The sequence below is a fragment of the Oncorhynchus clarkii genome, chromosome 3 (assembly GCF_045791955.1).
Source record: "Oncorhynchus clarkii lewisi isolate Uvic-CL-2024 chromosome 3, UVic_Ocla_1.0, whole genome shotgun sequence".
Lineage (NCBI taxonomy): Eukaryota > Metazoa > Chordata > Actinopteri > Salmoniformes > Salmonidae > Oncorhynchus > Oncorhynchus clarkii.
The window spans coordinates 31,581,544-31,607,866 of record NC_092149.1 but is presented as its reverse complement, the minus strand read 5'-3'; the positions used below and the strand labels follow the sequence as shown (position 1 = coordinate 31,607,866).

At 42.7% G+C, this 26,323-nt stretch overlaps 2 protein-coding genes across 2 annotated transcripts in view; one reads left to right on the top strand and one right to left on the bottom strand.

Annotated features, from left to right (window-relative positions):
* LOC139385470 (B-cell receptor CD22-like) overlaps positions 1 to 1,978 on the top strand; it is a 29,467-nt gene extending 27,489 nt beyond the window's left edge. Inside the window, exon 20 of the mRNA XM_071130531.1 lies at positions 47 to 1,978. Coding sequence (XP_070986632.1) covers positions 47 to 679 — 633 coding nt within the window. The 3' untranslated portion in view covers positions 680 to 1,978. The remainder of the gene's footprint in view (positions 1 to 46) is intronic.
* Positions 1,979 to 2,558: 580 nt separating this feature from the next.
* The window catches only part of LOC139393246 (B-cell receptor CD22), a 31,472-nt gene continuing 7,707 nt past the window's right edge, over positions 2,559 to 26,323 (bottom strand). The window contains exons 3-18 of the mRNA XM_071141722.1: positions 25,241 to 25,320; positions 14,100 to 14,495; positions 13,687 to 13,968; positions 13,060 to 13,314; positions 12,584 to 12,853; positions 10,507 to 10,800; positions 9,862 to 10,173; positions 9,446 to 9,715; positions 8,804 to 9,070; positions 8,150 to 8,231; positions 7,922 to 7,994; positions 7,658 to 7,812; positions 7,295 to 7,352; positions 6,791 to 6,885; positions 5,941 to 6,019; positions 2,559 to 4,862 (exon numbers count right to left, since the gene is read on the bottom strand). Of these exons, the coding sequence (XP_070997823.1) occupies positions 4,611 to 4,862; positions 5,941 to 6,019; positions 6,791 to 6,885; positions 7,295 to 7,352; positions 7,658 to 7,812; positions 7,922 to 7,994; positions 8,150 to 8,231; positions 8,804 to 9,070; positions 9,446 to 9,715; positions 9,862 to 10,173; positions 10,507 to 10,800; positions 12,584 to 12,853; positions 13,060 to 13,314; positions 13,687 to 13,968; positions 14,100 to 14,495; positions 25,241 to 25,320 (3,220 nt within the window). The 3' untranslated portion in view covers positions 2,559 to 4,610. The remainder of the gene's footprint in view (positions 4,863 to 5,940; positions 6,020 to 6,790; positions 6,886 to 7,294; positions 7,353 to 7,657; positions 7,813 to 7,921; positions 7,995 to 8,149; positions 8,232 to 8,803; positions 9,071 to 9,445; positions 9,716 to 9,861; positions 10,174 to 10,506; positions 10,801 to 12,583; positions 12,854 to 13,059; positions 13,315 to 13,686; positions 13,969 to 14,099; positions 14,496 to 25,240; positions 25,321 to 26,323) is intronic.

The window sequence follows — 26,323 nt, the reverse complement described above, 5'->3', positions numbered from 1 at the left end:
GGCCAATAAACATATAAACCCCTCTAATGTGATGCTTACCCCTCAGACCCTCTTTCAGGAGGAGGACAATGTCTATGCCAATAAAGCCATGCTGGATGAGGCCCTTGGGCCCAACAGGACAGTGGACAGGGAAATCGACGACACAGACCTCCACTACGCCAACTTGAACTTCTCCAAACTCCAGGCCAAGGTGGCCGAGCGGGGGGTGGGGGAGGGAGAGATCAGGGGAGTCGCCTCCAAAACGACAGAGTACGCAGTGATCCGCCTGCACTCCACAGGCAGTATCGAGGGAGGGGCTGAGAAGAAGGAGGCCATTCCTGCTCTGGAGCAGGGGGAGCATGCTGAGGACCATGGAGCTAAAGTCTTGGAAGAATCCCAGGCAGGGCACGAGAGTGACGAGGAAGAAGAAGTTGCAAAGGATTCTGCGCTGCCAGAGCTACAGGGTGTGACTAATTATGCCCTCAGTGTCCAGGAGTATACAGAGGCCCCACTGGGACAGTCTGAGCAGCACAACACAGCAGAAACTGCAGTGGACGAGGTGACACTGCTTTCTGAGCCGAAAGATTCCTCTAATGGTGAAGAGGAGGAAACATATGGGAACATATGTCGTGGTCAGGTCATATCTGAAGCAAATTGTGGACAACCTGAGTTAGATAGGAGGAAGAGTAGGAGAGTGTAAAGGCATAGTAAGCTGATGTAGAGGGAGTAAAGCTTAAATGCAGATAAGGTTGTGAAAAATCACCCATAATGCACTGCAGAGAAATCCTCGTCACCTTCCAAACTAGAACCACTATGTCCACCTTTTTTTTAACACCAGTTATTCTACAGTGTCTGTTCATCAGTTGGATTTTCATCTCTATATATACAATATATACAAAAGTCTGTGGACACCCCTTCAAATTAGTGGATTCGGCTATTTCGGCTTAAAATGAAATCCAATAAGGAAATACATTAGATTTTGTCCTGCTGATCTACACAACCAACTCCACATTTTCAAAGTGAAAGAACAATTCTATATATATTTTTCCAATTGAATAAAACAAAAAAACAAAGATGTCTTGATTGCGTATGTCTTCACACCCCAGAGGTAATACTTGGTGGAAGCACCTTGGGCCGCCATTATAGCTGTGAATCATTTTGAATAAGGTTCTACTAACTTTGCACAACTCTTAGGCTAACACATACCCATTGTTTTTTGTCCAAATAGCTCAAGCTCAGTACATTTGGTTTGGGAGTCATTGATGGACAGCAATATTCAAACATTGTCTCTAATTGTCAAGCAGATTTAAGTCAGCACAAGCCACAGTACTTGACAATACAGAGGGTTTCACTCTGTGTTGTATAGTTCTGGATTTGGCCCGTGGTTTTTAATTTAGGCCAGAAAAATGCATTTCCCGTGTTGTCTTGCAGTATTACTTAACAGCCTTGTTGCCAACAGAATGTTTTTTATTTGAAGTGGATTTTTTTTAACACAGGCTTCCTCCTTTTCACTTTTCTATAGAGGCTAATAATGTGGAGTGAATGCAATGTTGTTGATCCTCCTGTTTGTGGTGGAAACAATGTGTTATTGGTGTGCTTGACCTCAGCAGGGATTGGAGAGTTTGTCAGGATCATAATAAATATGAAAGGAGTAAAGCCCAGATTAACAAAACCCAGATTAACAAAGCCCAGATTCAGTCTTCTGAATACCAAACACTGGGATAGAGTTGTATTTTTCAGCGAGTCAATTACACACATTTGAATCTCAAAGACACACCAAAATGGCTTTCCAATAGCTGTTGACTGCTTCTGAATGGTCCAGTGTGGTTCAGTCCTGACTTAAATCTGCATGAATATTTGAGACAAGGGGCTGGACTCAATCCGTATCGCTGTAGTCAAATCCAATGAAAATCAAATCAAGAAGCTGATTTTCAAGGTTTGAATTTTGCTATCCATCAATGACTCCCAAACAAATTTACTGAGCTTGAGCAATTTTGACAAAAACAAGGTGTATATGTTGCCCTATGAGGTGTTCAAAGTTGGTAGAATCTAATTCAAAATGATTGACAGCTCTAATGACTGCCAAAGGTGCTTCCACCAAGTATTTACTCTGGGGTGTGAAGACATACATAATTAAGACAGCTCCGTTATTTTTTATTTATTTATTTGGAAAACGTTCTGTATTTTTTTTCTTTCACTTTTAAAATGTAGAGTAAGTTATGTACATCAGTAGGAAAACAATTAAATGTCATACATTTTTTATTTACTTTTAAAGGCAGCAAAATTTTAAGACTGTGCGGGGGGGGGGGGGGGGGTGTACACTTTCACTAGGCACTGTGTATGTTTTTTTATTCTGACTTTTTAACTGTGTTTTTATAGATTAGTGTCGCTCCTTACATAAATTTTTAATGAATTAAATGTTCATCTTGCAACAGTTAAGAGTGTAATATTTGTTTGTTTTTCAAAGTTTTGTTCCTCTTCTATGAATTTGTAACTTATTGTTGAACAGAAAATGTGTATTTATGAACTTACAAAATGTGTGTGATGGTTATGAATCACTTCAACATGTTGTATTATTGTTTTTATTGTCTTTTTATTGAAAATGTATTTACAATGTTTAAAGCTGAATACAGGTGAATACAGGTTACAAGCAGTCAGTAATTTCAGCATGATTCAGTAACTATGTAAAGTCAGAAGTCAGTAATAATGCACATTGCAATGTTAAACAAATATGAAGACATGGTGTCAGTTGCATAGCATATACACAATAGCACATCCTGTAATATGGGACATTTCTAAACAGTGAAGCATTTCTGTTTTGACAGCCTAGTAAGCACACATTGCATTGATGTACCACACGATGTTCAAACCCACTTTGAATGACGTCAATAAACTCTGTTTTCTGCTATTGTGGTCTTGACTGACTTGTAATTTCAAAGTACAGTTAAGGCAACTACCGGTTCTTGAATGTGTTTTTATTGCTAACAATCCAGATATAAAGCACTAGTCAAAAGTTTGGACACACTCATTCAAGGTTTTTCTATATTTTTACAATTTTCTAAATTGTTGAACAATAGTGAAGACATCAAAGCGATGAAATAACACATATGGAATCATGTAGTAACCAAAAAAGTGTTGAACAAATGAAAATATATTTTATATTCTTCAAAGTATCCATCCTTTGCCTTGATGACAACTTTGTACACTCTTGGAATTCTCTCAACCAGCTTCATGAGGAATGCTTTTCCAACAGTCTTGAAGGAGTTCCCACATATGCTGAGCACTTGTTGGCTGCTTTTTCTTCACTCTGCGGTCCAACTCATCCCAAACCATCTCAATTGGGTTGAGGTCAGGTAATTGTGGAGGCCAGGTCATCTGATGCAGCACTCTATCACTCTCCTTCTTGGTCAAATAGTTCTTACACAGCCTGGAGGTGTGTTTCGGGTCATTGTCATGTTGAAAAACAAATGATAGTCTCACTAAGCGCAAACCAGATGGGATGGTGTATTGCTGCAGAATGCTGTGGTAGCCATGCTGGTTAAGCGTGCCTTGAATTCTAAATAAATCAGGGACAGTGTCACCAGCAAAGCACCCCTACACTATAACACCTCCTCCCCCATGCTTCACGGATTGGAACCACACATACGGAGATAATCGGTTCACCTACTCTGCGTCTCACAAAGACAGCAGTTGGAACCAAAAATCACAAATTTGGACTCATCAGACCAAAGGATAGATTTCCACCGGTCTAATGTGCATTGCTTGTGTTTCTTGCCCAAGCAAGTCTCTTCTTCTTATTGGTGTCCTTTAGTAGTGGTTTCTTTGCAGCAATTCGACCATGAAGGCCTGATTCATGCAGTCTCCTATGAACAGTTGATGATGAGATGTGTCTGTTACTTGAACTCTGTGAAGCATTTATTTGGGCTGTGAGGTGCAGTTAACTCTAATGAACGTATCCTCTGCAGCAGAGGTAACTCTGGGTCTTCCTTTCCTGTAGCGTGTCCTCATGAGAGCCAGTTTCACCATAGCGCATGATGGTTTTTGCGACTGCACTTGAGGAAACTTTCAAAGTTCTTGAAATGTTCCAGATTAAATTACCTTCATGTCTTAAATTAATGATGGACTGGCATTTATTTTTGCTTATTTGAGCTGTTCTTGCCATAATATGGACTTGGTATTTTACCAAATAGGGCTATCTTCTGTATATCACCCCTACCTTGTCACAACACAACTGATTGGCTCAAACGCATTAAGAAGGAAAGAAATTCCACAAATTAACTTTTAACAAGGCACACCTGTTAATTTAAAAGCATTCCAGGTGACTATCTCATGAAACTGGTTGAGAGAATGCCAAGAGTGTGCAAAGCTGTCATCAAGGCAAAGTGTGGCTACTTTGAATAATCTCAAATATAACATACATTTTTATTTGTTTAACACTTTTTTGGTTACTACATGATTCCATATGTGTTATTTCATAATTTTACAATTCTACAATGTAGAAAATAGTAAAAATAATGAAAAACCCTTAAATGAGTAGGTGTGTCCAAACTTTTGACTGGTATTGTAGGTGTGATACAACTATTTACAAACAAACCTTAATACTTTTTTTGGACTATGAATGAAACTTCCTCTTATATTTTAACATCAGAGTACTGGGTTATGTAGTCTTCTTCATCTGAGCTGCTGCTGTGGCCTGCCCTATGGTGGCGAGGGTCAGAACTACAGACTGTCTGGTGTCCTGGCTTTGCTCTGAACATGACCTCAGAGTAGCTGATCTCCACGTCATCCTCACTGCTCCCCGTCTCCGTGTCCATGTTTGGCTCGATGGTGGGCTTCGAAGCACACACTTCCTTAATGTTCTCGTAGTCATTGCACTTATTAGTCTGAATATAGAAAGAGATTCATACAAATGAAGCAGCTCGAATGTTGCTATTTTGTAAATCTGGAGAATATTTGTCTTGGGCAGTCATATTTTTTTTCAAAATTATTCTTATCAAATATCTTAACGCTGTACGAGTTCATTTGCCTTTTCCAAACTATCAAGTGCTAACATCAAGGTCCAGTAAAACACATTTGTCACGTTCTGACCTTTATTTCCTTTGTTTTGTCATTATTTAGTATGGTCAGGGCGTGAGTTGGGGTGGGCAGTCTGTTTGTTTTTCTATGTTTTGGGTATTTCGATGTTTCGGCCTAGTATGGTTCTCAATCAGAGGCAGGTGTCATTAGTTGTCTCTGATTGAGAATCATACTTAGGTAGCCTGGGTTTCACTGTGTTTTGGTGGGTGATTGTTCCTGTCTCTGTGTTTGCACCAGATAGGACTGTTTAGGTTTTCGCACATTTATTGTTTTGTTAGTTATTCCATGTCTAGTTCCTTTATTAAAGAACGTGAATAACCACCACGCTGCATTTTGGTCCGCCTCTCCTTCACCACAGGAAAACCCTTACAACATTAAGTCATTTTCCCATTTTCTTTACGGCTGTGATACCCCCTTCTGCTACTGCTGGACTGTCTGTACAAACATCCTTCTAAAATGTCCTCTTGCTTTTTTTACATCAGTATTTCTCCTACTACACATTTTCTATGACGTAATTCTATTTGTGGTGCATCTTACGTCATTTACAGGATCTCTGTGTACTCTTACCTCAATATCCTGTTTCAGTAACAGTGGAGTTTTGTAACTTGAAAGTTTCCATTCGCAATGTTTAGTTTAACTTTATATTGAGTTCATGTGGTTACAGAGTAACTATACAAATAATTCAATTGAAGCAGAATTTGACTAGCTTCCTTTAAATTCACTCATTATTATATGCAGGCCTATCTTAGCTGCAGTTACAGTGTAAAGCTGAATAATGACATTCGGGTGATCAATGACGTTACAGTGTAACTTCATGGCATAAGGGCCCATGTGTGATGTTGCCCATTGTTTTTGTTTACACATTTGTTATCACGGTTGACTGACCTTTTCCTTCAGCTTTGGCTTGCCAACCTTAGCATAGACGTCATCCTCTCTCGCTTGGTCTCTAGGACCCAAGCTACCCCTGGAAGACAAGTTGTGTCATTGTAAGCGTTTGACTCATATCGGTTGTCTCATCAGGTTATTTCCCTACGTACGTTTTGGTCGACTACTACAGTCATTTTCACATGAGTGGTTTCAATACATTACTACATTATGGTAGGGTAATATCAATTTATGATGTATTTGAGGTCATTTGTATGCTTTCCCACATCATATGCATTCACCTTTTGGAATGACTGAAGAATGCTCTCTACTGTACTGTAGTACGGTGTTGATTTTAGGACAGCATCAGCCTCAAAGGGTTAGGCTTGAGCCTGGGGGTCCCCTAAAATGGACACCGCACTGCAAATGTGATTTTTTAAAATGTATTATTATAATTGATATCAAATTGATAGTTATAGTCTTGTCCAATTGCTGCAACTACCATACGGACTCTGGAGAGGTGAAGATTGAGAGCCATGCATCCTCCAAGCCGCACTGCTTCTTGACACACTGCTCGCTTAACCCGGAAGTTACAAGGAGTCGCTAGAGCACGATGGGACAAGAACATCCTGGCCGGCCAAACCCTGCCCTAACCCAGACAATGCTGGGCCAATTGTGCGCCGTCTCACAGTCACAGCCTGCTGCCACACAGCCCGGGATCGAACCCGGGTCTATAGTGACGCCTCTAGCACTGCGATGCAGTGCCTTAGACCGCTGCCCTACTCAGGAGGCCAATGTGATGGGTTTTAATTTGAACCTATCCTGGTTTCATCGGCCTTCCCCACATTCTCAGAAAAATGTTCAATCTTACATCTCCTGGCCCCTGAATTGCAGCGACGCATAGTTGACTTCAGGTTCCTGCGTGTGTTCATCTTTGTTTCTGATTGGATGGCTTGGTGAAAGACCCTGAATAAATGAGATGGAATGCATTAAAGAGAATGCCAAGAATTGAAATAGTTAGTTCATCCCTTCATTACTGTACAATGTATATGCTACTTATTTGTTTATATTTAACTAGGCAAGTTAGTTAAGAACAAATTCTTATTTACAATGACAGCCTAGGAACAGTGGATTAATTGCTTTGCTCAAAGATTTTTACCTTGTCAGCTTGGGGTTTTGATCTAGCAACCTTTCGCTACTGGCCCAACGCTCTAACCACTAGGCTACCTGCCACTACGCTCAGGCATTTTTGACGTACTGAATGATTGTAATAGTCATTGATTGAGTAAACTGTAGAGTTACAGTGTATACAGCATATAAAGGCCTCTCTCCTCCATATTTCATCCCTTCAACAACACTGTTCGATTTCTCTCACCTGCTTTCCACCTGGTACCTTCAGAACACTGTATGCAGTGTATATGTCAGAGGTGGACCTTTAAAGAAGAAAAAAAACAACAATTGAATCACTCTGCCAAGACTGACAAGTAGACACAGGTCTATATCGTCCTTTAGATGTTCAAACTGAGACAGAAAGTAGTGGTGATCCACAGTAACTAGTATAATGGAATCCCATTGTATGTGAGGGAGGCCTGCTAAATGGTCTCATTGAGACTTGCGTATGTCTGCCCATCCAGACGTGTGTGTCTCTGTGTGCACGTGTGAATACAAACGTGGGTGCTTATGTGTGTTTGTTTACAGTGTGATCTTGTCTGTGTGAGAACATGTCTGATGCTCTTACGTGCTGTCTGGACCCGACGTCCTGCTGGGATGGGGATGCTGCGGTTGGGGCAGGGGCTCTGGGTGGTACAGCTGATCTCTGCTGCTCCCCGGGGGGTCTGATGCTGCTGCACCCCCTTCACTCACCAGGTTCTCACTTGTGCCATTACGCCAGCCCTGACGGTGACACACACACACACATGTACAATTAACTGGGGATTTTCACAAAATGAACTACAGAATAAATAGAGGAGAATAATGCAGTATTTGTGAAATGTTACAGTACCAGAAAACCAAAGTGAACACAACAAGGCAGTTTATGTGATGTCCCCTGATGGATCGATTTGATTCTCTTGTGTCTGAAAAACGCACAACAAAAAGTGGATATTTCACACAAACGTTGTTGTGGTGAGTTTCCCGTCATTACTAACTGTAGTCAATACGTATGGTTAAGAAATATATGTGTTTTATAAATAAGAGGAGTGAAGTGAGTAAGTGTTGACAGAGGACTCACCTGTAGACCAGAAAGATGAGTAAAAGAACAAGCGGAACACAGCAGAAAGGAAGGACCAGAGAGAGGACATGGAAGACACTTCCTGCGATGAGAGAACAGAGGGAGGAGTAACGATAAAGAGAAATGGATCAATATTGGACCATTCAGACTCTGGCTACAGTCTTTGGCATTTTGTGTGGAACTGTGACTTTAAATGCCAATGCCACCTATGAGTTGTTACATACTGTCTTACTGTATGCAGACAATACATTTTGCATCTTGAAGGATGGTTTTTAAGGCCTGTATCATCATTGATTCATACATTTAGGTAGCATATCAGGGGGAGAATGAAATATGCAACACTCTTAGAAAGAAGGGTGCTATCTACAACCTTAAAGGGTTCTTCGGCTGTCCCCATAGGGGAACCCTTTGAAGAACCCTATTTGGTTCTAGGTAGAAACCTTTTCTACAGAGGGTTCTATCTGGAGCCAAAAAGGGTTATCTTATGGGGATATCTGAAAACCTCTTTTGGAACCCTTTTTTTCTAAGAGTGTAGGCCTCAGATGAATATCAAAAGTGAGATAGAAATACTGAGGTAAAAATGTTAGTCAGAATAAGTCACACTTCTGTACTCTATTGATTTTCCAAAGTGGCTGTCAGTTACTATGCACTCACGGTTGAGAAACAGCTCGACTCTTCCAGATTCTTTCCCCCCCATGTCATTGGTGGCGACACAGTAGTACGTCCCGGGCTTGTCCGGGTGGACAGTGATGTTCTGGTGATTGATGATGAAATGCTCCCTTTCCTCGACCAGCCTGTACCACTTGTAGCTGTCGACAGGGGGGTAACTGTGACTGTGGCAGGTCAGTGCCACAGGGCTCCCCCCATCACTCTGCCACCTATTGGTCATGTTGTGAATGACCTTTGTGAGCTTTGGAGCATCTGTGATGGAAGATAATGGAAGAAAACGATTCTTGTACATTTGAATAGAAATATGCATTTGCATTTTCCTTGTGTTGAATTGTCTTTAGTTATAGTATTAGAAGAACATAAATTCAAGCTCTACACAAATGACCACTTAAGTCTTTATTCCAGAAAGTTATAGAGGACCTGAACCCATTTGAAAGGATGACGCTGATCCCAAATGTAGATCTGAGAGGATTGCAGTAAGCAGTATGGTTCATCTCCCTCCATCTTGCCCTCTGATTGGCCAGGTGGAATTATCACCTTATTAATATCTATTAATTCCTCTCAGATCTACATAGGGTGTATATCCTATGGGTAGTTGTCATAAAGCGGCGACAGAGATGTACTCACACTTGACTTTAACTTCAACCTGTTGCGATTCCCCAGTTCCTAAGGAGTTCTGGGCAGTGCACCTGTACAGTCCACTATGGGATGGGGTTGTGGACATCACCGTCAACTTCTGGACCAGCCCCACTACCCTGGTCTCTCCTGCGCTGATCTGGATCCAGGTGTATTTGGTGACATGGGGGTTGGAACGAGCCGTGCAGGAAAGAACCAGCTGGCTGTTTTCAGTCAGGACCGTGTCAGGGTGAGCAGAGGCCATCACATTTTTGGGGCTGTCTGTAGGTGTCATAGCAGAGAAAGCATAATGGAAAATGTTTATCTTGTAAATCAAACATGTTTGACTATTTCATCATAATAATAATAATAGAAGGATGATGACGGTGATGACGGTGACGACGGTGACGATGATGCATTGTACTCACATGTAATCTCCAGCTCCTCCTCTGTGCTGCTCTTCCCCTCAGAGTTCTGGGCTCGACAGGTGTAAACCCCTCCTTGCAGGAATGTAACATTAAAAGAACCCCGGACAACATTGGTAGAATGTTGGAGGAACCCAAGAACTGGTTGAGGCTGCATTTGAAGAAGGGAGCTAGACATTGGTGAGACAGAGGGACGGGGAGTCCATGTCAGAGTGAGCTGAGAGTCTGGGAAACTCTGCACGGTGCAGTTGATACTAACCAGGTGGCCCTCCTGGGCCGTGCGCACCATAGAAAGCACTGGTTTGGTTGGGCCATCTGTAGAGAGGAGGAGAGCTTTGAAAAAACACCTATTCAAATATTTAATTGTACCTATTCAAATGTTTGTCAGAGAGGACTGTAGATACAACATACACATTTCAAATATGAACACAAACATGAACACAGAGGCTGCCGTGTGTAAAACGTCATCATGAATAAGCTAACCAAAATATCTTCTATGACATCTATTAATCTATTAGCTGTTCTTTTTGACAGGTGACATGGGCTCAGCAGTGCTCAGATACCGAGTAAGAGGAGGCTATGATATGAGATCTGGATGCATTTATACAATAAGAACAGCATTTTACAGCTGTGATGAATAATACTCACATAGAACACGGAAGCATGACATGCTGCTGTTCTGTCCCGTGCCGATGTCATTGGTGGCCCTACAAATGTAACACCCCTCGTCTGTTACGCCCACCCTAACCAAGAGTAGGGTCTGTTTGGGGCCTGTGATGGAGCTTAGTCTATGTGGTAATACTCCACTATGGTGGTACCAGGTGTAGACACTGGGGGCAGGATGGGCCTCAGCCGCACAGGTGAGACATAGCTGAGAGCCTGCCTTCACCTGGTTGTCGTGGGAACCTCCGCTTTGGGTGATGTGAGTGTTTCTTGGAACATCTGCAAAAGATAACAGATATAAAAATATATATATAGTATCAATCAAAAGTTTGGACACACCTACTCATTCAAAGGGTTTTCTTTATTTTTTACTATTTCCTAATAATGAAGACATCAAAACTATGAATTAGCACATATGGAATCATGTAGTAACCAAAAAAAGTATTAAACAAATCAAAATGTATTTTCGATTCTTCAAAATTCTCTCAACCAGCTTCACCTGGTCTTGTAGGACTTCCCATGTATGGGCTCCCGAGTGGTGCTGCAGTCTAGGGCACTGCATCTCAGTGCTAGAGGCGTCACTACAGACTCTGGTTTGATTCCAGGCTGTATCATAACCGGCTGTGATTGGGAGTCCTATATGGCGGCGCACAATTGGCCGAGCGTTGTTAAGGTATTCCCGGGGTAGGCCGTCATTGTAAATAAGAACTTGTTCTTAACTTACTTGCCTAGTTAAAATAGAAAAATCCTGTTCACTTGTTGGCTGCTTTTCCTGCGGTCCAACTCATCCCAAACCATCTCAATTGGGTTGAGGTTGGGTGATTGTGGAGGCCAGGTCATTTGATGCATCACTCCATCACTCTCCTTCTTTGTCAAATAGCCCTTACACAGCCTGGAGGTGTGTTGGGTCATTGTCTTGTTGAAAAACAAACAATAGTCCCACGAAGCGCAAACCAGATGGGATGCCGTATCGCTGCAGAATGCTGTGCTAGCCATGCTGGTTAAGCGTGCCTTGAATTCTAAATAAATCACAGACAGTGTCACCAGCAAAGCACCCCCAAACCATCACACTTCCTACTCCATGCTTCAGACCAAAGGACACATTTCCACCAGTCAAATGTCCATTGCTTGTGTTTCTTGTCCTTTAGTAGTGGTTTCTTTGCTGCAATTCAACAATGAAGGCCTGATTCACGCGGTCTCATGCAGTCTCCTCTGAACAGTTGATGCTGAGATGTGTCTGGTACTTGAACTCTGTGAAGAATTTATTTGGGCTGCAAACTGATGTGCAGTTAACTCTAATGAACTTATCCTCTGCAGCAGAGGTAACATCCTTTCCTGTGGCAGTCCTCATGCGAGCCAGTTTCATCATAGTGCTTGGCGGTATTTGCGACTGCACTTGAAGAAACTTTTAAATTTCTTGAAATGTTCCGGATTGACTGATCTTCATGTCCTGAAGTAATGATGGACAGTCGTTTCTCTTTGCTTATTTGTGCTGTTCTTGCCATAATGTGGACTTGGTCTTTTACCAAATAGGGCTATGTTCTTTACAACCCCTACCTTGTCACAACACAACTGATTGGCTCAAACGCATTAAGGAGGAAAGAAATTCCACAAATTAGCGTGTAACAAGGCACACCTGTTAATTAAAATGTATTCCAGGTGACTACCTCATGAAACAGGCTGTGAGAATGCCAAGAGTGAGCAAAGCTGTCATCAAGGCAAAGGGTGGCTACTTTAAAGAATCTCAAATATAAAATATATTTTGATTTGTTTAACACTTTTGTGGTTATTACATGATTCCATATGTGCCATTTCATAGTTTTGATGTCTTCACTATTATTCTACAATGTAGAAAACAGTAAAAACAAAAAAAATAACTAGGTGTGTCCAAACTTGTGACTGGTACTGTATATGAATTTATTCAGCACTGTGTATATTATTGAGTAGTTCCTGATATTGATATTGGATGCATGTAAGAATTTGACATTCAGCATACCATTTTAAAATATAATTGTTGTTCCCTGTACAGTGTTTGAACATGCTAAAACAGGAAAAGACGTACAGGAAACCGTTATCTGATATCCTGAATATGACCTTCCCCCGCCAACATCATTCCTCGCCTCACAGGAGTAACGTCCTCCGTCATCTAGCTGTACACTGCTGATGGTATACTCCTTTAAAGCATTGGTTATTTTGTTGTTGTCTTTGAACCAAGACCATGAATGTGCTTCAGGGTTGCTTTTCTGCACCACGCAAGTTAATTTGATTTGGTCTCCTTCTTTGATTGTAGATCGATCCTTATTTGTTTCAATGTGCACTCCGACAGGAGCATCTGAAAGAGAAGAGTATTCCAATTGAATAAAAACGGTGTCGGCTGCCTTCATTGTCTATGTATTAAAAAGTAAATTCCACAATGTATGTGAGCATGGATGTGAGATAGAGACGGCCTAAAACATTATTTAAATGAATTCTTCCTCGATTGCATTTCCCTATGATACAAAATGTATATCTGGACGACACAAATAAGGAATATCTCACATTTAACATTGATTGTAACAACGTTTGAGTTGTGGCTCCCATGTTGGTTTACAGCTTCGCAGTAGTAATTCCCGCTGTGTGTAGATGTGGTAGATCGGATCAACAATTCTGTTCCACTGAATTGGGTCTTTTGACTGTCTTTAAACCAGGAGTAAGTAGCATTTGGGTGCCCTCTGCTGGAACACGTGAGAGTGACAGGCTGTCCTTTCTTTACAGTTGACAAATCTACAACTGCCGTTGTCTCCTTAGGGGCATCTTTTAAAGAGAAGACAAAAAAGTCAAATGATCATAGAAATTGCTCAACTCTGAAAACAAGATGCACAAAATATCAAATCAAATTAGTAGGGTAATTTCTTTGTAGTAAAAAAGGTTTGAAACAAAAAGAATGCAATGGTTATGATAAGGCTAATCAAGCGCTTTACTCTATCTGTGTCGCTGAAGCGGTACAGATTGTGGGATATAAATTTAAAGGTAATTCCCGATTTGAGACGACATATGCAGCGTTTACCGTGAATGCAGTCTCTGCTAACACAGGAACATTGCCTTTAAATGTCAATCACGCTGTAACGCTGAACTTCCGCGATTCGATAAACACAGTTTGAACTAGAAAGTCAGTAATGAACTCACATTCAACCGTCAGCTTGATGCTCTTGCTCACACACTGGTCTTTGGTCCCCTGTGGTTGACAGGAGAGCACCCTCCCATCATCCTGCCAGCTAGCATTAAAGCTGACCGCACTGCTTACACGGTTACCCTCGTAGGTGTGAACAGGCATTACGGTCTGACCAAGCCCTGTGAACTCTGGGTGTGATCCACATGCCGCTGACGTGAAGCATCGAAAGGTCACAGGCGCAGACTCTATAACTGTTGAATGGTTCAACTTCTGAACTCTAACCTGGCACGGGTCATCTACAGTGGCAAGACATCAGACAGAGACAGAACACCATATTGTACATTACAACACTGTCAATCGAATAGCGGTGATTATTTGGATTATTATTGGAAATTGATATCCAGATGTATCTGTAAGGTGAACTTGCCTTCAACTGTAAGATTCAGACCTGCTTCAGTCATCCATTTGTCATTCTTTCCTATATATCTGAATGTGTAGATTCCACTGTCAGTCTTTTCCAGGTTGTTGATGAGTAGGCTGCAGTCGCTTTGTGTGACCTTTCCAAAATTCACAGAACCAATGTACTTTACTCTGTCTGCAAATTCAGGGGCAGGGGTTTGGGCCTTCGTGTTACTGATTACAATTGTGCCAGTGAAGTCCTTCATGTTGTCATTCCACCTTGCATTTTTCATCCAAAACCATTGATCTTGTTCATGTTTCATCAAGCTGGTAACAGTGCATTTGATTGTAATGCAGGAACCTTCCTTTGCGGCCAAGTGCTCTCCAGTTATTTTGATGGGTGTTTCAAGATTGCAAACAGGAACTATGATGGACCAAGAGGAAAGCAAGATTAAAATAGTACCGTTTTTTTGTATGCAATTGTCACAAGTATATGGTACATTTTTACAACACTTAGTACAAAACTCAGGACCGATTTATCAAAAAGGCAGTTCAAACCTCTAAGCACATTTTCAGTAGACTAAGTACAACACACAAAATCGGGCAGTCACTTTTTCACCAAACTTAATCAGTGTTTCATCTAGTTGAATGTTTCACATGTTCATGAGAGAGTAATTGCTTTTCACAATGCAATGCTCGCATTACTGTTGATATTCTCATTCTTGAGAATGAAACGAGTCTTCTCGTTTGTTCAAATACATTTCACAATTACTTAATCCGACCGCTCTTAATTTATAATCCCTTAACCGTTTGGTAAACCTATAGACTTTAAATTGGTTGGTCTAGGACAGATTTTGAGAACTACATAATGAAAATGTATGTTTGTAATGCATTAACATATAAAGTATGATACTTTAATGTACTATTATGATGATGACTATTCTGATTATATTCGCAGTAAGTAAAACAATATCAGATATTGACAAGATCAGAGATGTACTGTCACACCCTGAACAGTTTCACCTGTCCTCGTTATTGCCTCCACCCCCTCCAGGTGTCGCTTGTTTTCTCCAGTGTATTTATCCCTGTGTTTCCTGTCTCTCTGTGTCAGTGTATTTATCGCTGTGTTTCCGGTCTCTCTTAGTCAGTGTATTTATCCCTGTGTTTCCTGTCTCTCTGTGTCAGTGTATTTATTGCTGTGTTTCCTGTCTCTCTGTGTCAGTGTATTTATTCCTGTGTTTCCTGTCTCTCTGTGTCAGTGTATTTATCGCTGTGGCTCCTGTCTCTGTGTCAGTGTATTTATCCCTGTGTTTCCGGTCTCTCTGTGTCAGTGTATTTATTCCTGTGTTTCCTGTCTCTCTGTGTCAGTGTATTTATCGCTGTGGCTCCTGTCTCTCTGTGTCAGTGTATTTATCCCTGTGTTTCCTGTCTCTCTGTGCCAGTTTGTCTTGTATGTTCCAAGTCCACCAGTGGTTTTCCTGTACTCCTGCCTTTGCAATTTTTCAAGTCCTCCTTTCTAGTCCTCCCAGTTTTGACCCTTGCCTGTTCTGGATGCTGTTATCTCAGAGGCTGCCTGCCACCTCTAAAAACCCCAATCACCCAGTAATTTTTTCCCTCTCTGTGGTGAGTTGGTACAGCCTATCCCGGCTCCCTGAGAACCCTGCTTACCTCCTCCAGAGCGATATTCGGGGAATCCTGGTGCCTGCCAGGGTTTTCTTTCTCAGTACTCACTTATTTTTGAGCTCTAGCCATCTTCGTTTCCTTCAGACCAATCGAAGATAGCGTATATCATTAAGCTAATGTCGGGAAGGGCGCTCTCCTGGGCTACGGCAGTTTGGGAGCAACAATCTACCATTTGTGGTCATCTGGAGGAATTTATGGCAGAGGTGAGAAAGGTATTTGAGTCTCCAGTATCTGGGAGAAAGGTGGTCAGTAAACTGCTTGACTTATGTCAAAACTCCTTTAGTGTGGCAGACTACGCGGTTGATTTTTGCACGTTGGCCTCCGAGAGTGCCTGCTATCTGGAGTCTCTTTCTGATAATTTTCTGCACAAATTATCTGAGGATGTCAAGGATGCGCTAGCTGCTCGGAATTACCTCTGGACCTCGACTCCCTTATCGCTCTAACCATAAAAATCGATGGACGCCTGATGGAAAGTATGAGTGAGAGGAGGTCTGGTCTCGGGCAACCTAGTGCACCCGCTATGGCTCCTTGAATCTATGAAGTTTCCAAAGGCAGCTTTTCCGAGAGGATTTGAAGCCACCTGAGCCCTCCCGTGAATCTACGATGGGTGAGTTGGATACTCCTGAGCCTGTGCAGTTGGGAAGAGCTAGGTTGTCAGTTGGGGAACACTCACGGAGGATGAACAGTAATTGTTTTCTGCACTGTGGAGGGGCAGGACCCTACCCTACCTGTCCTGTTAGGAAACCCTTGTCTCGAGTGGGTACCAGTGCTATGGTGAATTAGACTGGGAGTTCCCTAATTCCCATCACCTACACACCCTTTTTTGTGCTTGTGCTATAGGGAGACCAATCCAAGTCTCTCTGAGTGGTCATTGACTCTGGGGCTGATGAATGTCATATGGATGCCACAATAGCTTCTGAGCTTGGTATTCCCACTCAGCCTCTTTCTGTGCCTCTCTCTGTGCCCACGGCCGTTCTATAGGGGAAGTCACCCATATTACTGTGCCCGTTCAATTATAGGTTTCTGATAACCACAGTGAGACCATACAGTTCCTCCTCATTGTATCTCCCCATGTTCCAGTCGTTTTGGTATTTTCCTGGCTACAAAAACACAATCTTGTGATTGACTGGACCACAAGCTCCATCCTGGGTTGGAGCCCATTTTGCCATTCCCACTGCCTTCAAGCAGCACAGCCTTCCCCAAGTCGTCTTCCTCAGGACGTTAGCAAGACTGTGGATGTCTCTGCTGTTCCCACTGAGTACTATGACCTCCTGGAGGTCTTCAGTTAGGCACGTGCTACTTCCCTTCCCCCGCACCATCCTTATGACTGTGCTATTGACCTTCTCCCAGGCATTACACCACCTCAGGGTCTGTTGTATTCTCTGTCCGGACCAGAGACCAAAGCTATGGAGGAGTACATAGAGGATTCTCTGGTCACTGGGGCCGTCTGTCCGTCTGCATCTCCTACCGGCGCAGAGTTTTTCTTTGTGGAGAAGAAGGACAAGAACCTGCGTCCGTGCATTGACTCCCGGGGACTTAACGACATTACTGTCAAGAATATTTACCCCCTACCTCTCCTCGCCGTTTGAACCTCCCCAGGGGGCCACCATATTTTCTAAGTTGGACCTTCTAAATGCCTACCACCTGGTTCAGATACGCGAGGGGGAAGAGTGGAAGACAGCCTTCAACACAGCCAGTGGACATTTTGAGTACCAGGTCATGCCATTTGGACTCACCAAGGCCCCTGCTGTTTTCCAGGCTTTGGATAATGATGTGCTTCGGGACATGCTAAACGGGTTTGTGTTCATGTACCTTGATGACATCCTGTTTTTTTCCCGATCTGCACAAGAACATGTTCTTCATGTCAGACCGGTCTTTCAGCGCCTCCTGGAGAACCAACTGTTTGTGAAAGCCGAGAAGTGTGCGTTTCACCGCTCCACAATCACCTTTCTGGGATATGTCATTGCTGAGGACAATGTTCAGATGGATCCTCGAAAGGTGAAAGCAGTAGTGGATTGACCTCAACCAACGTCCAGGGTGCAGTTTCAATGATTTCTTGGATTTACAAACTTCTACTGGCATTTCATTTGGGGTTACAGCACCCTGGCGGTCCCCCTCTTGGCACTCACCTTTCCCAAGGTACCGTTCAAATGGTCTCCAGCTGTCAGCAAAGCCTCTGTGGACCTGAAGCATCGGTTCACAAGAGCACCCATCCTCATCCATCCGGACCCCTCGCGTCAATTTGTGGTGGAAGTGGATGCTTCGGATGTTGGAGTGGGGGCCATCCTGTCCCAGCGATCTGCCCAGGACCAGAAGCTTCATCCCTGTGCCTTCCTGTCCCATCGTCTCAATCCTGCTGAAAGGAACTACGATGTTGGCAACCGAGAACTCCTGGCAGTGAAGATGGCATTGGAAGAGTGGAGGCACTGGCTGGAAGGAGCAGAGCAGCCATTCCTGGTCTGGACCAACCATAAAAAACTTGGAATATCGGCGTACAGCCAAGGGCCTCAACTCCAGGCAGGCCCGGTGGGCCCTCTTGTTCACCAGATTTAACTTCACCATATCCTACTGCCCAGGGTCAAAGAATGTGAAGCCTGACATGCTCTCCCACCTTTACAGTTCCTCTGCCACACCCTCGACCTCTGAAACCATTCTCCCTATCTCATGCCTTGCTGCCACTGTGTATTGGTGTATTGAGAACCTGGTTAGAGGCACAACGCTCCTAGCCTGGACCCGAACGGGGCCTGACTAACCGGCTCTTTGTCCCTAATCCTCATTCCTCCAGGCTGACCTGTCATCCAGGGTCCCATCGTACACTAGCCTTCCTTCGACAACGTTTCTGGTGGCCCACAATGGTCCCTGACGTCTCTGCCTTCGTCACCACATGCACTGTGTGTGCTCAAAACAAGACTCCACGGCAAGCTCCTTCTGGCTTCCTGCAGCCACTACCGTTCCCTCCACGTCCTTGGTCTCATATATCTCTGTACTTTGTCACTGGGCTCCCTCCGTCTGATGGCAACACTGTCATTCTCATGGAAGTCGACCAGTTCTCCAAGGCTGCCCATTTCATCCCTCTCCCCTAACTACCTTCTGCCAAGGAGACGGCCCAGCTTATAGTGCAGCATGTCTTCCGGATCCATGGACTCCCGGTAGACATGGTCTCCGAACTGTATCCTCAGTTCTCGTCTCAGTTTTGGGTCATCGGCCAACCTGTCATCCGGATTCCATCCCCAAACTAATGGTCAGTCGGAGCAAGCCAATCAAGACCTGGAGACCACCTTAAGGTGCCTGGTCTAGACCAACTCCACTACCTAGATCCGCCAACTGGTCTGGGTGGAGTATGCCCGGAACACTCTTCCCAGTTCTTCCACGGGACTCTCCACAGGACTCTCTTTCGAGTGTCCATGAGGTATCAGCCTCTACTTTTCCCTGAACAAGAGCAGGAGGTCAGAGTACCCTCGGCCCAGATGTTTGTCCGCCGCTGTCAACGTACCTGGAGAAGAGCCAGGGCGGCTATAAGCGGACCGTTGCCGAACCCCAACTCCTCGTTACCGCATTGGGCAGAGGGTATGGTTGTCCACACGGGACCTGCCCCTTCGGGTAGAGTCCGTCAAACTGTCCCCTCGTTTCATTGGTTCTTTCCCATCTCCAGAGTCCTGAGTTCCACTGCTGTCCATCTTGTGTTACCCCATACCCTCCGTATTCACCCTACCTTCTGTGTGTCTAAGATTTAAGCCTGTGTCTCACTGTTCTTTGTCTTCTGTGTTGTGACAAGGTAGGGTGGTATACAGAAGATAGCCCTATTTGGTAAAAGACCAAGTCCATATTATGGCAAGAACAGCTCAAATAAGAAAAGACAAATGACAGTCCATTACTTTAAGACATGAAGGTCAGTCAATCCGGAACATTTGAAAGTTTCTTCAAGTGCAGTCAAAAAAAACATCAAGAGCTATGATGAAACTGGCTCTCACGAGGACAGCCACAGGAAAGGAAGAGTTACCTCTGCTGCAGAGGATAAGTATATTAGAGTTACCAGCCTCAGAAATTGCAGCCCAAATAAATGCTTCACAGAGTTCAAGGAACAGATGCGTCTCGACATCAACTGTTCAGTGGAGAATGCGCGAATCAGGCCTTCATGGTCGAATCGCTGTAAAGAAACCAATACTAAAGGACACCAATAAGAAGAAACTTGATTGGACCAAGAAGTCCAAATTTGAGATTTTTGGTTCCAACCGCCGAGTCTTTGTGAGTTGCAGAGTAGGTGAACGGATGATCTCTGCATGTGTGGTTCCCACTGTGAAGCATGGAGAGGGGGTGTGGTGGTGCTTTGCTGGTGACACTGTTCCTGATACTGATCCTCATACTTAACCAGCATTGCTACCACAGCATCCTGCAGCAATACGCCATCGCATCTGGTTTACGTTTAGTGGGACTGTCATTTGTTTTTCAACAGGGCTATTTGACCAAGAAGGAGAGTGACGGAGTGCTGCATCAGATAACCTGGCCTCCACAATCACCCGACCTCAAACCAATTGAGATGGTTTGGGATGAGTTGGACTGCAGAGTGAAGGAAAAGCAGCCAAGAAGTGCTCATCATATGTGGGAACTCCTTCAAGAATGTTGGAAAATAATTCCAGGTGAAGCTGATTGAGAGAATGCCAAGAGTGTGCAAAGAGTGGTTACTTTGAAGAATCTAAAATCTGAATTTTTGTTTAACACTTTTTTGGTTACTACATGATTCCATATGTGTTATTTCATAGTTTTGATGTCTTCACTATTATTCTAAAACTTTTGACTGGTGCTGTGTGTGTGTGTGTGTGTGTGTGTGTGTATATATATGTGTGTATATATATATATATATATATATATATATATATATATATATATATATATATATATATATATATATACAGTGCCTTGCGAAAGTATTCGGCCCCCTGGAACTTTGCGACCTTTTGCCACATTTCAGGCTTCAAACATAAAGATATAAAACTGTATTTTTTTTGTGAAGAATCAACAACAAGTGGGACACAATCATGAAGTGGAACGACATTTATTGGATATTTCAAACTTTTTTAACAAATCAAAAACTGAAAAATTGGGCGTGCAAAATTATTCAGCCCCCTTAAGTTAATACTTTGTAGCGCCACCTTTTGCTGCGATTACAGCTGTAAGTCGCTTGGGGTATGTCTCTATCAGTTTTGCACATCGAGAGACTGAAATTTTTTACCATTCCTCCATGCAAAACAGCTCGAGCTCAGTGAGGTTGGATGGAGAGCATTTGTGAACAGCAGTTTTCAGTTCTTTCCACAGATTCTCGATTGGATTCAGGTCTGGACTTTGACTTGGCCATTCTAACACCTGGATATGTTTATTTTTGAACCATTCCATTGTAGATTTTGCTTTATGTTTTGGATCATTGTCTTGTTGGAAGACAAATCTCCGTCCCAGTCTCAGGTCTTTTGCAGACTCCATCAGGTTTTCTTCCAGAATGGTCCTGTATTTGGCTCCATCCATCTTCCCATCAATTTTAACCATCTTCCCTGTCCCTGCTGAAGAAAAGCAGGCCCAAACCATGATGCTGCCACCACCATGTTTGACAGTGGGGATGGTGTGTTCAGGGTGATGAGCTGTGTTGCTTTTACGCCAAACATAACGTTTTGCATTGTTGGCAAAAAGTTCAATTTTGGTTTCATCTGACCAGAGCACCTTCTTCCACATGTTTGGTGTGTCTCCCAGGTGGCTTGTGGCAAACTTTAAACAACACTTTTTATGGATATCTTTAAGAAATGGCTTTCTTCTTGCCAGTCTTCCATAAAGGCCAGATTTGTGCAATATACGACTGATTGTTGTCCTATGGACAGAGTCTCCCACCTCAGCTGTAGATCTCTGCAGTTCATCCAGAGTGATCATGGGCCTCTTGGCTGCATCTCTGATCAGTCTTCTCCTTGTATGAGCTGAAAGTTTAGAGGGACGGCCAGGTCTTGGTAGATTTGCAGTGGTCTGATACTCCTTCCATTTCAATATTATCGCTTGCACAGTGCTCCTTGGGATGTGTAAAGCTTGGGAAATCTTTTTGTATCCAAATCCAGCTTTAAACTTCTTCACAACAGTATCTCGGACCTGCCTGGTGTGTTCCTTGTTCTTCATGATGCTCTCTGCGCTTTTAACGGACCTCTGAGACTATCACAGTGCAGGTGCATTTATACGGAGACTTGATTACACACAGGTGGATTGTATTTATCATCATTAGTCATTTAGGTCAACATTGGATCATTCAGATATCCTCACTGAACTTCTGGAGAGAGTTTGCTGCACTGAAAGTAAAGGGGCTGAATAATTTTGCACGCCCAATTTTTCAGTTTTTGATTTGTTAAAAAAGTTTGAAATATCCAATAAATGTCGTTCCACTTCATGATTGTGTCCCACTTGTTGTTGATTCTTCACAAAAAAATACAGTTTTATATCTTTATGTTTGAAGCCTGAAATGTGGCAAAAGGTCGCAAAGTTCAAGGGGGCCGAATACTTTCGCAAGGCACTGTATATATGTGTGTATGTGTGTATGCCATTAAACGTAGCAAGCACTTTAGTCCAAAGTAACCACAGTCAGTCTACACATTTTCGTATGTGACCCCAGTGAAAATCAAATCCACAACTCAGATGTTGCTAGTGCCGTGCTCTTACTAACTGAGCCACACACAACCACTACAATAGATAAGTACACTACAATACTGTAAAATACCGTATATGATTACAATACAGGTGGAAGGTGTATGATTGCCTTCCCTATGAGTGTGTCACCCTCTTTCAGGCTATGGATGAAGCATGCAATGACATCAATCCAGACCAACAGTATGTAGGGCTTAGATTCACCATGCCTAAAGGTTTGTCCCCAGGTGCTTGAACAATGAGGACATTTACTGTGATGTTGATGAGAGCCACATTATCAAGACAGGCTTGATTAAAACTAGTTCCTTTTATGATTTTAAAGTGTCATTTTATATTAACAATGCATACTTTTTTTGCATCAATGTTTTGATCACACATGGGATAGAAAGTTTGGAAATGGGATTTTCAGTCCATTTTGATGGCTGTGAAAACGTCCTGTAATTTACTGTACCGTAGCGTATTACATTCAAAAGGCAATTTTGAAATACACCACATGACCAAAAATATGTGGACACCTGCTCATTGAACATCTCATTCCAGAATCATGGGCATTAATATGGAGTTGGTCCCCCCCTTTGCTGCTATAACAGCCTCCAATCTTCTGGGAAGGCTTTCCACTAGATGTTGGAACAGTACTGCGGGGACTTGCTTCCATTCACCCACAAGAACATTAGTGAGGTCAGACACTGATGTTGGGCGATTAGGGCTGGCTCGCAGTCAGCGTTCCAATGTTGGAAGCACAGCATTGTCTAGAATGTCATTGTATGCTGTAGCGTCAAGATTTCTCTTCACTGGAACTAAGGGGCCTATCCCGAACCTGAACCGAAAACTGCCCCAGACCATTATTCCTCCTCCAGCAAACTTTACAGTTGGCACTATGCATTCGGTCAGGTAGCTTTCTCCTGGCATCTGGCAAACTCAGATTAGTCTTTCGGACTGCCAGATGGTGAAGCGTAATTCATCACTCCAGAGAATACATTTCCACTGCTCCAGAGTCCAATGGCGGTGAGCTTTACAGCACTTCAGCCGACGCTTGGCATTGCACATGGTGATCTTAGGCCTGTGTGCGGCTGCTCGCCCATGGAAACCTATTTCATGAAGCTTCCATCAAACAGGTCTTGTGCTGACATTGCAACTGACGACAGACGATTTTTACTCGCTATGTTCTTCAGCACTCAGCGGTCCCATTCTGTGAGCTTGTGGGCCTACCACTTCGTGGCTGAGCCGTTGTTGCTACTTTACGTTTCCACTTCACAATAACAGCACTTACAGTTGACAGGGCAGCTCTAGCAGAGCAGAAATTTGATGAACTGATTTGTTGGAAAGGTGGCATCCTATAACGATGCCATGTTGAAAGTCACTGTGCACTTCAGTAATGCCAGTATACTGTCAATGGTTGTCTATGGAGATTGCAGGGCTGTGTGCTCGATTTTATAAATGTGGCTGAAATAGTATGTATCTTGCCTTTTTTGCTATTGGATTAACTGGTTAATAACTCCATTGAGAAGAGATGATTATGTTGTGTTTTGGTGATTAAATCAATGTTTCCATGGTATTTCACAGTAAATGTATATGTTGGACCAAAGGTGGTGTGGTGAAAGATATGTCCAAACAAAATGAAGGCACAATAAAAGGTTTTGAATATGAGACTTGCTGTGTTACAAGCGTCACCAGTTTGGAGTTTTGTACTAAGAGTTTTGAAAATACACCTCATACTTCAAAAATAGCACCAAAGCAATTGAAACATTTATAAAATGATATGGAATATATGGTTTTCAGTGCACCTGACAGTAACAGTTACAGTGCATTCGGAAAGTGTAAGAACCGACGCTGGAGATGAGAAGCAGGTACGGAGAGTGAAAATGTAATTTTGCACAGACATGGAACAGGACAGAAACAGCGTCAGAACCGAGTAATACAAAGACATACGACAGTTAATGCTGAAGCGGGAAACAGAGCTGGGAAACAGACAGATATAGGGGAGGTAATAACACAGGTGATTGAGCCCATGTGAGTCCAATGAATCTTTGATGCGCTTGACGAGGGAAGCAGGTGTGTGTGATGATGGTGGCAGGAGTGTGTAGTGCTGGGAAGCCTGGTGCCCTCGAGCGCCAGGGAGGAAGAGCGGGAGCAGGAGTGACAGGAAAGTATTCAGACCCCTTGACCTTTTCCACATTTTGTAACTTTACATCCTTATTTGAAAAAGGATTAAAAAAAAATCTCAAAAATCTACACACAATACCATATGACGAAAAAGCGAAAACTGTTTTTTAGAAATGATGAAAACCTGCTCCAGAGCGCTCAGGACCTTAGACTGGGGTAAAGGTTCACCTTCCAACAGGACAATGACCCTAAGCACACAGCCAAGAAAATGCAGGAGTGGCTTCGGGACAAGTCTCTGAATGTCCTTCATTGACCCAGCCAGAGCCCAGACTTGAAACCAATCAAATATCTCTGGAGAGATCTGAAAATAGCTGTGCAGCGGAGCTTATCATCCAACCTGACAGACCTCGAGAGGATCTGCAAAGAAGAATGGGAAAAATGTTCCAAATACATGTGTGCCAAGCTCACACCCAAGAAAACTCAAAGCTGTAATCGATGCCAAAGGTGCTTCAACAAAGTACTGACTAAAGGGTCTGAATACCTTTGTAAATATAATATTTGCAAAAATGTATAGAAACCTGAAATAAACAATTTAATCCATTTTAGAATAAGGTTGTAAAGTAACAAAATGTGGGAAAAGTCAAGGGGTCTGAATACTTTCTGAATGCACGGTACATTTAATATGTAACTAAATAAGATAAAATGTTCACCTACCATTTATCAGCATCAGAAGAACTGTCAAGAAATGGAACATTGCAACTGTTCTCTTGAGTATCATGACTATTACTGGATATCTGTAGTAGAAACATACTATTAGTGTGTGTGTGTGTGTGTGTGTGTGTGTGTGTGTGTGTGTGTGTGTGTGTGTGTGTGTGTGTGTGTGTGTGTGTGTGTGTGTGTGTGTGTGTGTGTGTGTGTGTGTGTCAATATGTCACCCAACTCAGTCATTTGTCTGAGTTGAGATGGGACCTAAATTAAAGAGAGTAGAACAGTCTTATCCATTTGTTTATTGAAATCTATGTGTGTATCAAAATGATCTACATTCTCCAAAGTTCTTTAGCCTATCACTTTAATAATGAAATGTTTCCTTTAGGCCTGTCCAAATACAAAATAAGCCTTCAACTTGTAGGCATTGCAATTTAGGTAATCATTTTGGGTACTCGTGTGTTGCGGAAAAATTTTGTCACTCTATTTGCGTTTTCTAACTGTTTTTATTATAGGGCTCCCTTTAAAAAGAGACCCAACCCACAAGCCTCTCAATATAGCCTCTAAATACATTTTAGACGAAATAGTTGAAGAAGCAGTGGCTGATTGGGAAAACAGATCTGGCAATAGGAATACAGTAGGCTATAGATAGTCTTGACCATTTTGGACCCCTGGGCTATTTCGCTCAGGACAGGTTATACCCAAGACTTAAACAATATTTTGTTTTGTTTCATTTAATGATATGGTTATTGCCTCTGCGTGATGAGGTTGTGCAACGCAAACAGCTGTGACAAGCCTACATACAGAGTGGAATTCACTAATACAACAGCCAAAATGTCTATAGGACAATAAAAAGACGATGCAATTATATGGCCATTAAATAACACACAACAGCATGGGATATTTAGATAGAGGAATAAGCCTAAATCATATTTACTTTCTATTTTGCAGCTCAGGCGGTTATTCTAGGCAAAGCTCTTCTGTGTCTTTATCATTCTCACACAAGTCACTTGCTGAAGGCCCAAGCCTATACTACGCCATCTACTGGTATAACGTTGTTATTGAATGCAGTTCTAAAACAAGCTCTCTAGA